We start from the raw sequence: 15,335 nt of genomic DNA, 5'->3' as shown, positions 1-15,335 counted from the left end.
TGGATAATATTATCTTTAATCCTAAAAATGTTTCTTTATCTTTTGCAACATTTCTCGATTGAAATTGCTTGGTACCGCCAGTGTTAAAACCTTCACTCGAATTCATGTTCAAAATTTGCAAAGTTCCACGATTTTCAGCACTTTGTGTTCGCGAAAAAATTTAATTAATTTTAATTTAATTTAAAAAAAAAGATAGCAACGTATGGAACGGATATGCTCAACGATCCTTTCCGGCATTTCGTACAAAACCAGACAGTGGAAAAGGGGGGAAGGAAGCAATTTGGCCAATGGCGACGTCGCAATTCATCAGGATCATCGTAATTTTCCGCGTGCGTGTTTATTTTCCGAGAATAGCGTTTCCTTCTTCTCCTTCTGTCCCCTTTTCCCCACTCGGAAGCATCCGGATAATTCGCGGATCGATCTTTCCTCCGTAGCTGCTCGGTGAGAACGGATCGCGCCAGGTATCGATGGTCTTTCTTCCGCCGCGGTAATTGTCGCGAGTAATTAAAGCACAGAGAGCCGGGGAGGGGGGGACCTTGAGGTATCGTGCGGCACGGAACGTTCCAGCCTCGAATTCCGTTCGCTGGAATATAATCTAACACCTCGATTAACGTGCCAGTCGTGAATGAACGGCGGCGCGAGTTTCTCGCTGCGGTTGGGAAAACGATTTTATTGGTATTTACGATTTTATATGAGCAACTTCATTCGTAGAAGCTGCAAGAAACGAACTTTAGTCACGTGCGATTGAATATTCATTAAGACGAAAGAGAAACATGTTAACACAGCTGTATTACTCTTTATAGCATTCAGTAAAAAGTGGTAAAAAAGCGTAGAAATTGAAATTTTATTAAAGATATTATTGAATTTTAAATGGAACGAATATTGAGAGTCGTAATAACATTTAGATTTTACTATTTGATAATTTGTCGTAACGTAACCTGACATAACCTAACAATCTGTCGAGATTTTAAATTTACTGTACCTTAACATAATGAAACTAATTACATAATACACTGTAAAATGCTTTATCTATTGCAGTGATTCTGTGAACAATTTTTATCATTAGTACGAGATCGAGTAAAAAAGTTCTTGTAACTGATTTCATGAATTTTTCATGGTTTCAGTCGTTGTCCAGGAAGAAGTCCGATGGAAAATGTATCGCTGAAAGTCGGACATTTCAGCGGCTACTATGTTGTAGGAATAGCAATGTGCTTGCATATGTAACCCTTTCCTCTTCCCCCCGCCGTAGTTCTTCTCGTCGGAGACCGTAAATTATGGGACGGACGAAACGGTCTGATTTTTGAATAACACGCGAACGCCTATTGTTGGCAGACTCCGTACGGCGAACTTAACGTCGGTTTATGTATGGCGGTCACGTGGCGAGGTAATTTCCTTCATTTGCGTGCACGCGCAACGTTAATGGAAATCACAATATGAAACAATTCGCAGGAATGTAAATGCCACGCACATTAAACGCGAACCGTCGCCGGTGGACCGATCACGACCGCACGGACGTTTTCGCCAGTTCCGTGGGTCGACGAGAATAAAGTGGCAAATCCGCGTGGCCTGTGTCATTCGGGATGACTCTCTTAAACTTGTCTAACACCGTAATTAGTTTACACTGCGGCCGCGTAATTTTACGATTGCAGGTTTGATGCGCCGCTTCTGATTTATGCAGATTGCTCATTGAAACAGGAAACTGCAATGGCTCCTGTTCCTCGTAATTGTTGCAGCAAATTTTTATTTTGTACAGTCATTAAAAGCTTTCTTGGAATGACAAAAATTATATGCAGTTCTGATGCAGCGGTTTCGTACGAAATTGTTGTATAAAATTGTTTATATACTGACGAACAAAATTCTAGCATAGTTCAATTTTGGTTACGAATTAGCTATCTTTGATTGATGATAACTCTGTAAAAAATAATCATAGGATGACGATTTTACTTTTAAATTAAAGCTTGGAATTTCTACTTTAAGGAATTGTTTTTCGATTTTAAGTTAGATGTATTCTTATCGCCATAAATATTTAAATGTGAGGCAATATTTGTCATATTGGTCACGTCTCTCTTATTGTAAATTGCCAAGTTTGACGAAATGCACAGACTCAGCAAAATTTTTTTCCGGGATGCCGTTTGCAGTGAACTATAATTTGATCATTTCTCTGTAATATAAAGAAAACGAATCGGGACTGCAGGTTTTTTTTCGCAAAGTTATAGCGCGTTGAAGGTAACCCTTGCATGTGTGTTTGGTACAGTGATGAGGGTACATTTAATTTAAAATCCAGAAAGACTATTTTAAAGTAGAAGTTTTAAGGTTTAATTTAAAAGAAGAGTCATTATCCTACGACCATTTTTCACGAAGTTATCGTTTGTGAAAGTTGGCCAATTTTAGTCCATTGCCTGCGCTATAATTTCGTCGAGCAAAATGTATGTATCTCGTCGCATCGAAAAGTAGCGTGCCTATAGATGTCAATAAATTGTAGAAATAAATTCTTTTTTCGGGGATTATGTTCGTCGTTGATACGCCGTGACTAGATACTCGATGATGCATGTTAGTACGGGGCATGATTAACGAGCAACATTGAAACTCAGCCCCTTCTCATAGCCTCGAAAACCGAAGACGAATCTCGAAATAAATATTTTGGCATAAGTTCTCATCGGTCCGCGTAATTTCCACATTTAACTCATTTAGTGAATCGCCCGTGACGCGCCGATATCGCTAGTATTTTAATCGGTTACACAACTACGAGTTTCATTGAAACGTCAATTTGCAAAAATACGGGACAATAGATTGTCCGAGCAGACGCACCGACTGTACATCTTGCTCTCTTAATCACAGACATTTTAACGAGAGTCCCGCAGGTATATCTCCGCGTTTTAACGAGACTCTAGCCAATAAAAGACAGAAATCTATTCAGTAACTAAATCTAGACATCGTCAGAATCATTAATGTCAATGATTAAATTCAATTTCCAGCGTTGAGACTACACTAAAAATTTATACGAAGTTTAAATTAATCTAATCTTGATATATATTTCACTGAAAAATTATACAAGGCTTTAATAAATCCACTCTTGATTTATATTGCAATAAAAATTGCACGAAGTTTAAATAAATTTACCTTTGATATATGTTGGAATAAAAATTGCACGAAGATTAAATAAATCCACTCTTGATATATATTGCAATAAAAATTGCACAGAGTTTAAATAAATCCAATCTTGGCATTGCTATAAAACGGTATACAAAAGCCGCGTTTAGGCTTCGATAGTTTCATCGTTAACAAAGGACGTCGTTGTACTCGTCCGCAAAATGTTCAACCTATTCTTCGGCTGACAAATCCCGGACTTATTTGTAACGAAATCCGTCCGCTATTATTTCCGTCGTGCACTTCTATTTCCGATCGGTCCTCTTGCACGAAGAACGATCGTGCTCTCGCGGGGACGGTTTAGCGGTGGCTACGGATTAGCCAGTAGCTACACCGCGGACACGTGTTTATTCGAGACACGAACTCCGCGGTGAACGGGGCACCGCGCGCCGCCGAGAGTTTTCAAACTCGGTCGGGCAGGTTCATTCGCCGGTGATTTTAAATTAGCTCGCGCGATGGGACAACGGGGAATGCTTGGAAAATTCGTTGTCAGCTATGCGCCCGAGCTTTTGTGCCGTCGAATTGTTGCGCGGTCTCTGTCTCTTCGATGCCTCGAATAACATTCGATTTAAAAATGAACCGGCGTGGAAACCGTTCGATTCCTTGACCTCGATTTTCACAGTCCGAGAAAAGACGTCGGATTTTCTCGGAAAATTACGATTCTCCAGAGATCTGATCTGCCTCATAATTTCATAATGATTTAGGTAATGATTCTATAATAATTTAAGTAATAATTCAGGTAATGATTCAATAATAATTTAAGTAATAATATCGTAATACTTTAAGTAATAATATCGTAATACTTTAAGTAATAATATCGAAATAATTTAAGAAATAATTTCGTATTAATTTAACTAATAATTGCCTAATAATGTAAGTAATAACATCGTAATAATTTCGTAATATTTTTATATCGACATAAGTAACATTTATTATTAACTGTACTACAGTATTACATTTTTAAATCTCTTAGCATACTAAAAATTTATAGTTACAGTATTACCGTTTGCAAAAAAGATTAGGCAATTTTTCCGAAGAGAATTCTCGGTAGCGATATAGCTGCTGCTCTTTTAGAACACTGATTTGTTGCGTTTGTTTATCGTGTCCCATCTACTGAACACGCTGTAGTTGTAATGCTTTAACGTAGCAGTCTACTCATGGTCGATGGAATTATTACAGGTATTTAGAAACAATGATGCACCTGTTCAAAGGTAACGTCGGCTCGGGTATATTTGCGTTGGGGGATGGATTCAAGCATGCCGGATTACTGCTGGCTCCGCCACTTACGATCTTCCTAGGGGTGATTTGTGTTCACGCGCAACATGTTCTCGTAAGTAGTCTGGACAACGAAGTAACTTCCACAATAATTAATTAATAAGTAGGAATCTAATTATTATCCAAGGAATACATCGAATTCCTGCTATTGCAATTTGTTAGAGGTCATTCACACGTGTAACCTCTGACTTCTGTAATGACAATGTTGCAAAGTCATTGGTCACAAAATATTTATTACATATTATTATACATTAATTTAATAACATTACATATTAATCCAATTACAGCATAATTCAATAACCTTACATATAATGCAATTACAGTATAATTCAATGATATTATAATTCAATCGCGTCTAATTCGAATTAAATTATAATTCAATTACATTACAGTTTTATCGCATTATATTTAAATGAAACTTGCGACCAAAATAATCATCAATTGAGCCGTTCAGTGCACACATCGACTAACTCCATAAAACAAAAAGTCGAGAAACGCGATGAAATGATGTACATTGATTTTTAAAATTCCTGTTATAAAATAGATTCACATATATAATGTAGAATGAATAAATACAGATATAGCTTTCATTTAACGTATAATTTAATGTATAAAATTAATATTATTTAATGTATGAAATTAACAAGAAAGAATAGCCAAAAAAAAAGAAAAAAAAATTTTGCCGTTTAATGGTGTTAATCTTTATTATTCAGGAAAGTTATTATAAATATAAAAAGTTATGACTATACCAAGTGCTTTGACACTTGAATTTAAGATTTTTCAAAAAGTGGAGTTAATCGATGTGTGCACTGGAGGGCTCAATTATATTAACCGAGAGGGTTGAATCGTGCAATTTGAATTACAACGTAGCGTTGAATCGCAATTTCGTTGAAATACGACGCGACGAAATCGCGAAATTGTCATACAATGTATTTCTGTTGGCAGAACTGTGGTTCGAGAACGACGTAAAACAATTTGTAAATTGTTGCAGGTGAAATGCAACGAGGAGGTGACGCGGCGAGTGAACGATCCGGCTGCCACGTCTGGATTCGCCGGTACCGTGGAAATGTGCTTCGCCACCGGCCCTCTCTCACTCCGAAAATACTCCGTGTTTATGAGGTTTGTATGTGTGTCAGAGGAAGATGAAATAGGAATCCCATCGACTGTTTGTTTAGCATCATACCAAAATCCGCTTGACGCGTCGCGCCCGCGTCCAGAGGCTGACTGTAATTTCAAACGGGAATCAAGTAGAGGAGCTGTTGTTCGACACAGCACTTTAACACACTTCGTTATGACACTTTTCTTATCTGTTTCAAATAACATATGAATCCATATATGAGTTTTACAGTTCCGTTGTTGCACTTTGATTTCTCTATTCGACAAAAGTTTCACATTAATAAATTAATTAGTTATTCTTTGTTAATTTACTCGATTCTGCGAACTGAATTCTCTTTATTGAAATTTGCACAAATACGATTACTCTGGTTATTACGTAGAATTAATTTTCCTCGCTCCAGAATACCAATTTTCAAGAAATAATACGTGTAAAGCTAAACGGTGAAAGCGAGACGTTTAATGGTTTCATATGGACGTTATCTTTGCTCTAGGATCGCTCGTTACATTCACTTAACATCCGTTTGTTAAGAATCAGAATTTACATTACCGTTCGTCCCTCTGTTCCAGAAAAATGGTTAATATATTTTTGTGTGTCACGCAACTCGGATTTTGCTGCGTTTATTTCGTTTTCATTGGCACGAATATGAAGCAGGTGAGTTAATTTTTTTCTTACGACATTTATTCAATAATCTAGGGGGAATATACTTAAATTAAATTATAGACTAAATATTAATATGAAATTTACATTTTGATTCTAAACTTTTCATTAGTAACAATTTGTAAAGGTTTGTATTTGAAATAAAGAAGTATATAATTCTTAGTTTCCTTTTTAAATGATGCTATAATGCAATAGCTCGAATAAAATAATTTATCATGATGCACCGATATCTCTGTTATAAAATCTGATGTTACGTTACGCTTGGAAAACGCTTCTATGCGTCACTGATAATTCCGACGTGCGCTTTTCTGCTTAGTCGTCAAGTAAACTATAACAACCGAAAGGATAAACTGGAAATCCCCTATAATAAATTGTAAAACAGACGAGTGTGCAATCGACGCGCCCTACTAATTTAAAATTGTTGTCGTAGGTGTTGGACGTGTATGGGATCCAGTTGGACGTCCATCAACACATGGCTGTGGTCCTGATCCCTATAATGCTGAGCACGTGGATCAGGAATCTAAAGTACCTGGTGCCGGTCTCGTCGCTGGCGAATTTTCTAGTGATCGCGGGCTACGTCGCCACCATGTACATAATGTGCCACGACCTGCCGCCGATCAGCGAGAGGGCTTACGTGGCTCAGTGGCACGATCTCCCTCTGTTCTTTGGCACTGTGATATATTCTTTCGAGGGTATCACACTGGTAAGCGACCGCACACGCTTCCCCGCATTTATGTAACGCTTATTTTGGCAACCGGTCATTTCGTTGCGAGTCCGTCCTACAGTCATTCGACCTGTCCGAACTTTCTGTCGCTCGTTCTGACGACGTCGACGTACAATGCTCGCTCCGAACAATCTTCGAACAATAAACCGTCCTACGGCGCATGATTCTTCGGCTATTATAATTAAAAATTTCGGCTCTATTAATGAAAGCATTGATAAAGTATATTTCGAATTAAAATTAGTTTTAAGCAAGAATAAATGAATGATCGATGTCATTTGGTTTTAGGTGTTGCCCCTGAAGGATGAGATGAAGAAACCGAGTAATTTCAATAAGCCGTTGGGAGTCTTAAATGTCGGTATGGTCATTGTGGGCGCCATGTTCGTCGCGATGGGTTTCGTATCATATTTAAAATACGGCGACGCAGTTGCTGGCTCGGTCACGTTAAATCTCGAGTCCAAAGAAGTGTGAGTATTTTTTTTATTTTTCATTTACCAAATTTCTTTCTCTCTCCTTCTCTATCTTTATCTCTTTTTCTTTCAACATATATTTTACTTTACTCGGCCCAAATCAATTTTTTTCATACCGATATTTCAATCACAAATGTTAATCATTCGCTAAATATATACATACATATTGTATACGTATGTATACCGGATGGAGGAGAGTATTTAATGCAGGTCACTTGGATAGCTCGTTTTTTAACAATACAGAAAGAAGTTCCAGGCGTAAGTCGCTCGGTGTTCAGAAGCACGCGATATGATGACAATCATTTTATGATGGCTGGAAGCGTAGACGACATATGAAGGTGAAACCTATTTTTTTAAAAAATGGAACAGTGTAATTTTATTCTAGGATTTAATTCTTCAGTTTTTATGATATTGTCACCATATTAAGTGCACCTTGAAGCCGAGAAAATTTTGTCTGAAACTCTTTTCTCTATTGTTAATGTGAAGTGAGTTATTACAGTAATCTGTTTTAAACGACCTATCCTGTATATTTGGAGCATTCTTAAAATACCGTAGAAGTAAACTCGTATCCAATGATAGATTTCCTTGGCGTCATAATTCTTTGAAAATTCCACAACGCTGGAAACATTTGGCAAGTGATTAGCAATACTCGTGTTCCGTAGCCTAAGGATTAGAAGCACAATGGTTTTTTATGTATTGATGTTAAATCGAAATCGCTTTTGCCGACTCTAAAGTAGATTATTGTTATGCGTCCAGGTAATAAATCGTTCTGCGTCACGAATTGTCAAAATTCTGTCAAACAATTCAAAACTGATACTGAAAAATTGCGAGACGCAAACGTAGTTAAGAGAATACTCTTTGTAACATAATTTTCTGTTGCATACGAAGGGTGGATGGAAAAATCGTCGTCGTGCATTCAAGGTTTCTACCATATAATATCTATTTTCTAAGTGCTGTACCAATCAGATGCTCCTTGTACACCGAAACAGAGTCTCGGTGTCCCCTCCCATTTCGAAGCGAATGCAATTAACAATCGAACCGAGAGTATGCTACCCAACGTCCTGTTTTGCGGTGTTCGCCTAATTAATGATTTTATCGTGCATGATACGCGTTTTGTAATCGCACGGGGTGTTCCGTTCTCAAAAAATAACATGCGAATAACATCCTCCGTCGTTTGACCATACGCGACAACGCATTGCGCGTACAAACAGAGCCGCGCTATGTTCGATCGTTCGATAAATGTGATTCCGTTTCTTTTGCAGTTTACCACAGTGCATAAAAGTTGCCATCTCATTAAGTATATTGTTCACGTATGCACTGCAATTTTACGTTCCTGTCGCGATCATGTGGCCAGGATTCGTGAACCAATTTGGCCCGTTCAGGTGGCCAGTTCTATCGGAGACTATTTTCCGGTCTTCGTTATGTTTGCTCACATGTGAGTATAAAATCTGTCTATTTCCTCGATGTTAAAATAACATGAATTAGTAAGTGGTCACGTTTTGAATCTATCAAAATATATAAATAATATAAGATAAAAATAATCTTTTATAATACTATAAACAAATTGGTAGATTCATTTCCGAGACGTTGGTCGAGAAAAATAATTTTGGCCAGCGAAATCGGACAGGCGTTCCACCGTGCTCGGTGACAAGATAGCTTCGAGGAATCTTTCGGTGGAGTTATTTTTACCCGATAACTGACGGGAGCAATTCTGTTGCAGTTGTGCTAGCGGAAGCGATACCTCAGCTGGGCCTGTTCATATCGTTGGTGGGTGCAGTGAGCAGCACCGCGTTAGCTCTGATCTTTCCGCCGATCATCGAAATGGTGGTCTGCTGGCAGAACGCGTCGCTCGGTATGTTCACGATGACGAAGGACGTCGTGATAGTGCTGATCGGACTGCTGGGTTTCGCCACCGGCACGTACGAGAGCATCACCTCGATCATCGCGGCGTTCAGCAAGAGTAATTAAGCTAGTGTTTGTAGAAATATCGAATCGTTAATCTTACTTGTACACACGCATACACATATACACATACACGAGCGCACACATACGCACGCACACCCGCGGAATCAACTTGTTCATGACATTTACGCGAACATAGGCTAACGATTGTTGGTAAAGCAGGGATTTCCTTCCCCGAAGGAGCTCTCGCATAATTGTGTTATTTATTAGTAGACTGCGGATGTTTATGCGACGTAACAAATTGCCTGCCGAAATTGCCGAGCACAGGCGTTCTCATTTTTTAAATAATTTTAATAAGTTTAAATTGATATATCAACATTTTTAGGTTCTTTCAATTTGGTCATTTTTTGAAATTGTACTTGTAACTCATTGATTATAAACTATTGCGTTTTAAGTTTTACTTATCACAAATTTTTGCCACAAACACATAAAATCCGCTGTCTATTTGTTAGTCGCGTAACATCTTTCTTTCTGCGACTTGGCATGAATCCGATATGCTCGAACACGTTTTTCCCTTGTTCGTCGTCCATGAAATTATCATTCTGCCTCGCAACTTTCGACCATTTTCAAAATTAAAAAGAGAAATTCGTTTGTATTTTTATAGAAGTTTTTACGCATACAGGGTGTCCCAAAAATAACGCGCATCCGGGAAACGAGAGCTTTCTGAGGTCAAGCTATGTCAAGTGATCTCAGAGACTTTCCAGTTCCCGATTGCGAGTTACTTTTGGAAGACATTGTAGATCCACGAGCAGGGTAAGAAACATTTTCGAAGCTTTCCGTTATCGATGTTCTCGAGCATCGTTAACGAAAGTTAACGGTTAACTAAAAAAAAAAGGCAACTATTAAGCTAAAGAAAGGTTCGAGGAAAACAGATAAAACAACGACGAAGAAATTCTTTGGAAATTCGTTCACCGCGATCATCGTCAGTCGCTTGTTCAAGTAAGTTCACGATGTTAGTTGTTTGTGTCCCGAAAGCGACATACTAGCCATAAGATTATGCCGTAGATATTCGTAGATTGTTTATATATAGGTCTGAACTGGTCCTATTGTAAAAACAAAGTCGACTGTAATTATCGTGATATGTAGCTCTAATGAACCGAAGGAAAAAATAAACAAAAAAAGGAAAAACGAAAAAAAAAAAGAAGAAGAAAGTAGGACTAGGAAATAATGGAAAGGAATCAGGCAAATGGATTTTGCAGTCGTTATGAATTTTTATTATACTGGACGATCGTGTGATATAAAAGACAAAAAGGGTAGACTCTTTGTTTTTTACTGAAAACGCGGAATGTAATTTTCTCGATTAATCGATTCACATTGCTGCTGCTGCGAGCACATGATTTTGTCGCGGTCGCCTCAGGGTGTCTGTCGCATTGTTCCCAGACTTCTTTCGATTCGAACGCGCATCGCGCGTCTCGTCCTGCAAAAAGTATAGCTTGCGAAATTTGTGTATTCTATTTCGTTGAAACGCGAACGATCCGATCACCCTGACCGACGATTATTTATTGATTAGTATTGATACGCCTTACACGCACATATTGTTATCGTTACGTCATTTATTCTAAGGACTTCCGATTTTATGATACTCTTGAGAAAGCTTGCGGCGACGCGAGACGTTTTCGTGGCGGATGAACCGTTCTCTTCAATCCTCGGCGAATTAGCGGCGGTCCAGGCGGGTCCCTCCGGATCCGCTATAGTCATCCCATAATTATTTAATTGTATTATTTCACGTCCGTGCATTGTTCCGGTACCTGTTACGTTTATGTGTGTCCTTTTAAAAATTAACTCGCATCGTCCTTCGCATTCGACCAAGGGTGTATCCTCCATCGCACAAGAAAAGATCAGATTACTATAGTTGTAGAGTTCTCCTGCGGTAACCTAAAGCTTTGTTTGTATTAGTCCATTCTTCTCTCGCGGTGTGTCCTTTTTGGATGATTTGAATGTTTTATGTTCAAAAAGAATATGCCATTTTGATTTATACATGAATATGATTTTCTTTTCTACCGGAATTGGGCGAAGGAGAATCATTTTCATCGTAAATAGTCGAACATCTACTAACTAGAAGAATACTGCCGCAAGTATTTAGGTTATTCTGGTATAAACAAATTTAATAATTTCATTTCATATATACGTAAAATTTGAGATTACTTGACTCGGTACTGAGAAGCCATAGGAACAGTTTTTTAAAGCGCTATTTGCAGCGTTAAATTTTCATCATGTCGCAAACAAAATTTAACAATATATTAATCTTCTGAACAATGCACAAGAATCAACATGTACACTACCGCGGGAAAACGAGCTGCGCGTTACGTTTCGATTCGTCAATGTTCCTGGCGTCGCGCGATCTTCCGGGCGAACGCTCGCCTATTTCCTGTCTCTGTTTATAGACTCTGTAATTTATTCTGTTCCGACGACTATTGTAATTTAATGTAATATTTAATAAAACGAAATCATCTTATCACAATGCAAAATCGAAGAAAATTAACGCGACAGTGACACGGCATCGCTTGTGGATCTCTTTATGCGATCGTTTCTAAGAAGCGTATTTAAATAATTATTATGCAAACGTGCGAGACGAATGTCTTTTGTTACAGAGGTTGTAATTGCAGTGTATTTATTCTGTCGTAAATACAGTACAAATTTAAGAACGTTTAACCATTAATGGAGGACACTCCGAATGCGTATGCGAACGATAGTGTACATGTTTGGTCGTGTCCGAGAAGCAATTTTCGCCATAACGATCGGCAACGGACTGCGGATTTTTGTACAAATTAATCGTATCCACCGAACTGTTTTCAAACATTGACGAAAAAATTGATCCTGAAAAAAAACCGTTACCATAACCGTAGAATAAAAGACAAATATTTTCTGATTCCGTTGTTCCCGTGTGCATACCTTATTTTACACAAATGTCCGAAACAATTGAAGATCCGCAGTTTAATCAGAAATATCAGCGACACCGAGATACACCACGAAAACTACGTAATCTTAATTATAGAATTACTATGACCATGTACATGCGAGCACACAGGGTAATAAATGATAAACAGTTGCAGCTGGACCCTGCGCGTTCGCCGAGCGAGGGTGAAAAGGGGGTGGACTCGTCGTCGCGAACGGTCGATGAAACATCAGTGCGAATTGTACATTTTATTTATTTCGTTCTCTTCCGGCCGTTACCTGTAAAGAAAGCCAGTCGAGACAATGCTGGAAACTCGGAGACCGTTTGATTGTACGGTTAATCAATGGAACGACGAATCTAGTTTTATACAAGTGTACAGATTATATTATAATAGCGTCGAAAGCGATGAAATGAGCTGAGAAATTGTAACGGCGTTCAAAATTGCTACACCTGTCTCCCAAATTGTAAGAGGAAACGAAATTACCGGCCACGGGCTTCCGTTGTAATTTATTCATTGTTTAATTACTGTATAAAATAATGGTCTGTTCGCAACGAAGAAAAATGATCGAACGAACCGGTGCGACGGTTTCGTCGAGTACGCCGATTAGATTTATGCAAAGTAAAAAAATCATCTGTGAAAATTACAAAAATACAGTATCATATTGTAAAAAGAATACTTTTTAGTAACAGGACTGGTTACAGGGTCTTGTTCTCCTTTGGCAATATGTTTCTGGTAATATCGTTGTGTCAAGGAATCGTTTCCTTCGATTACGCAGCTCTCGAATCGACGATGGACTCCTAGGACTATCCGTGACTTTATTGTACCGATATAGTATTAATCGTTTAAGCGACACGTCGATGTAAACAGAAAAAAAATGAAGGGGCGGCGTGCAGATTATTGTCGCCGCCTCTAAGTACAAATTCTCTCAGGGATACCTTTTTATTTGTACGCAGGGAACGTTTTCTTTTTTAGGTACCTACGTAGAGTAGCCGTGTAGCGTGACGGATTTCTTTGTTTTTCTATTTCTCCTTGATTGATGGGTGAACGCAGTCAATAAATATGAGAGAGTGAGAGAGAGAGAGAGAGAGAGAGAGAGTGAGAGATAGAGAGAGAGAAAGAGACGAAACGCATTGTCTGATGATGTAACCAATCTGTTCAGTTCTCTGGTTCTGATCGGTTTACAACGAATAAACTGTTTCAAGTATTCGACTTTTCTTTGAACCGTTGAACAATACCGGAGAACGAATGTTAAACGTAAACGATTCATTGAATATTAACTTCTATGTTTTCTTTTTTAATTGTTGAACGATTGCCATTATTTTGTTCAGTAGATATACATTTAATGGAGTTGCAAGATTCGTGTGTTTATGAACATTTCACATTTATTATGTACAGTACAGTAAAACATGCTTTGTACAGTCACTTGAATATAGTTTCAATAAGTGAAAAATTACTTTAGTAATCAGACTCATTTTAGGACAAAACATCTTTATTCATTTTTATTTGATACATTTTTATATTAATATGTAATTCTTCATTCAAGTTTTGTCGAATTTCAAACGCAATGTCGAAGACAAATATTTCAAATAAATGTTTCCATTCTTAATTAGATTTTTAAAAAGATTGGATGATGAAATCAAAATAAAAATTTAAAAAGTTATGCAAAAATAAAAAGATAAAGTCGATCGCTTGTAATCGAGCAGTTCAAACATTGTTGGTGCAACTGAAGTTGTCAACCAAATGGTCAACGACCCGCTCAATGCATCCGTAAACAGTCCCTAACCTTGACACAGTTCAAGTGTGTTGCAACAAAGCGATATATTTTGTAAACATCTGGTAGTAAACAGAAGGGATATTTCAGCGAAAAATTGAAAATACAATTCACGGTTTCGTGGAAAATGGATTGCACGAGGGAAAAGGTGAAACACCGATTGAAAATTTCGAAAATTTCACGCTAATTACTATTATTTTTAGTTGGAAAAGACGAATGTCTTTCAAGCGAACATTATAGTTCCGCTGATAAAGATGGTAGACACGTATGAACAGACCAAGCACGAATTTAGTCCGGATGAATTTTGCATCGCGCTATTTGCTGCAGAGGAGCCGACCGAGAGGTGTTCGATGAATTTCAATTTGGTTCGAGATTGTTGCAGCCACCCGGAACAATTTAAGGTTAACGATGCCGTTGGATTATGTCATCGAATCTGACAACAGTTTTTAGCCCCTTGCCATACTTCCACGAGTCTGACACGTCGTGGAGATTCGGCCATAAACAAAGACATTTAATATTTAATAAACTATATAATAATACTTCAATAATAAATAGTACACTATTGGTTGCCATGATCACTGATTCACAGATTTCCGGTCAGAGTAAAAGGCTGATTTATAGGCTATCTAACTACGAACGCTATTCTTTTTAGTGAAAATAAAATTCTAATCTGCTGTCGCTAATATTTAAACATTTTTTTTTGTTGTTAAATATTGCTACTTCCGACTTCGCAGAGTTTGCCGGTTCCGATTCAAGACATTATTATGGAATTATTTATGAATATTGCTCGTTACGAACACTTTTTGGAGGGAGTGAGCAGACACTTCTTGAGGAAACGTCGTCGGCATTCTGATACGTTGACTGAGACTATGGGTACTCGTTTTAACGTTTTTCGATCATTGTATTTGATTTCATTTTATCATTTTTTTATTTCCTTCTTACTAATAGTACGAATTTAATTGCATAAAAAATGTAACGCTTTTGTTAAGTAACATAATTTTTATATTTCTGCGCCAGTATTTCTATACATCTTAGCGTACCGAGTCTGCAATCTATTCTTCGAAGACTCCGTTGAGTGTTTCGAGTACTTCAAATTCAGGAAGGTGTTCTTTATGGTTTCGTATCTCCTTCGCCCGGAAACGCCGAGCATCTTTCACAAAATCGGCTGTTCCGATTTCGATGAAGACTTCGTGGAACAGAAATTGATCTTGCCGTTGTTAGAAGCGACGCCATGCTTGGAGGTTGTGCTTTGCAAACTTTTAATTTGCTTTATTAATTCATTAATTTCTTATTTCTTCAATTCTTCGATTCTCCCAAA

At 37.9% G+C, this 15,335-nt stretch overlaps 2 protein-coding genes across 3 annotated transcripts in view; both read left to right on the top strand.

Moving 5' to 3' along the window:
- LOC144472572 (proton-coupled amino acid transporter 2) overlaps positions 1 to 9,704 on the top strand; it is a 41,130-nt gene extending 31,426 nt beyond the window's left edge. The window contains exons 4-11 of one of the 2 annotated variants that reach the window (XM_078185784.1): positions 4,327 to 4,477; positions 5,414 to 5,541; positions 6,106 to 6,190; positions 6,627 to 6,899; positions 7,206 to 7,384; positions 8,276 to 8,308; positions 8,650 to 8,822; positions 9,108 to 9,704. In XM_078185784.1, coding sequence (XP_078041910.1) covers positions 4,327 to 4,477; positions 5,414 to 5,541; positions 6,106 to 6,190; positions 6,627 to 6,899; positions 7,206 to 7,384; positions 8,276 to 8,308; positions 8,650 to 8,822; positions 9,108 to 9,355 — 1,270 coding nt within the window. In that variant the 3' untranslated portion in view covers positions 9,356 to 9,704. The remainder of the gene's footprint in view (positions 1 to 4,326; positions 4,478 to 5,413; positions 5,542 to 6,105; positions 6,191 to 6,626; positions 6,900 to 7,205; positions 7,385 to 8,275; positions 8,309 to 8,649; positions 8,823 to 9,107) is intronic. The other variant, XM_078185785.1, reaches the window with a different exon arrangement.
- Positions 9,705 to 14,106: 4,402 nt separating this feature from the next.
- Positions 14,107 to 15,335, top strand: part of LOC144473567 (uncharacterized) — a 4,078-nt gene continuing 2,849 nt past the window's right edge. Inside the window, exons 1-4 of the mRNA XM_078187535.1 lie at positions 14,107 to 14,165; positions 14,221 to 14,418; positions 14,752 to 14,890; positions 15,035 to 15,258. Of these exons, the coding sequence (XP_078043661.1) occupies positions 14,145 to 14,165; positions 14,221 to 14,418; positions 14,752 to 14,890; positions 15,035 to 15,258 (582 nt within the window). The 5' untranslated portion in view covers positions 14,107 to 14,144. The remainder of the gene's footprint in view (positions 14,166 to 14,220; positions 14,419 to 14,751; positions 14,891 to 15,034; positions 15,259 to 15,335) is intronic.

Source organism: Augochlora pura, chromosome 7 (genome assembly GCF_028453695.1).
Source record: "Augochlora pura isolate Apur16 chromosome 7, APUR_v2.2.1, whole genome shotgun sequence".
NCBI lineage: Eukaryota > Metazoa > Arthropoda > Insecta > Hymenoptera > Halictidae > Augochlora > Augochlora pura.
This window is presented reverse-complemented; position numbering and strand designations above follow the sequence as displayed.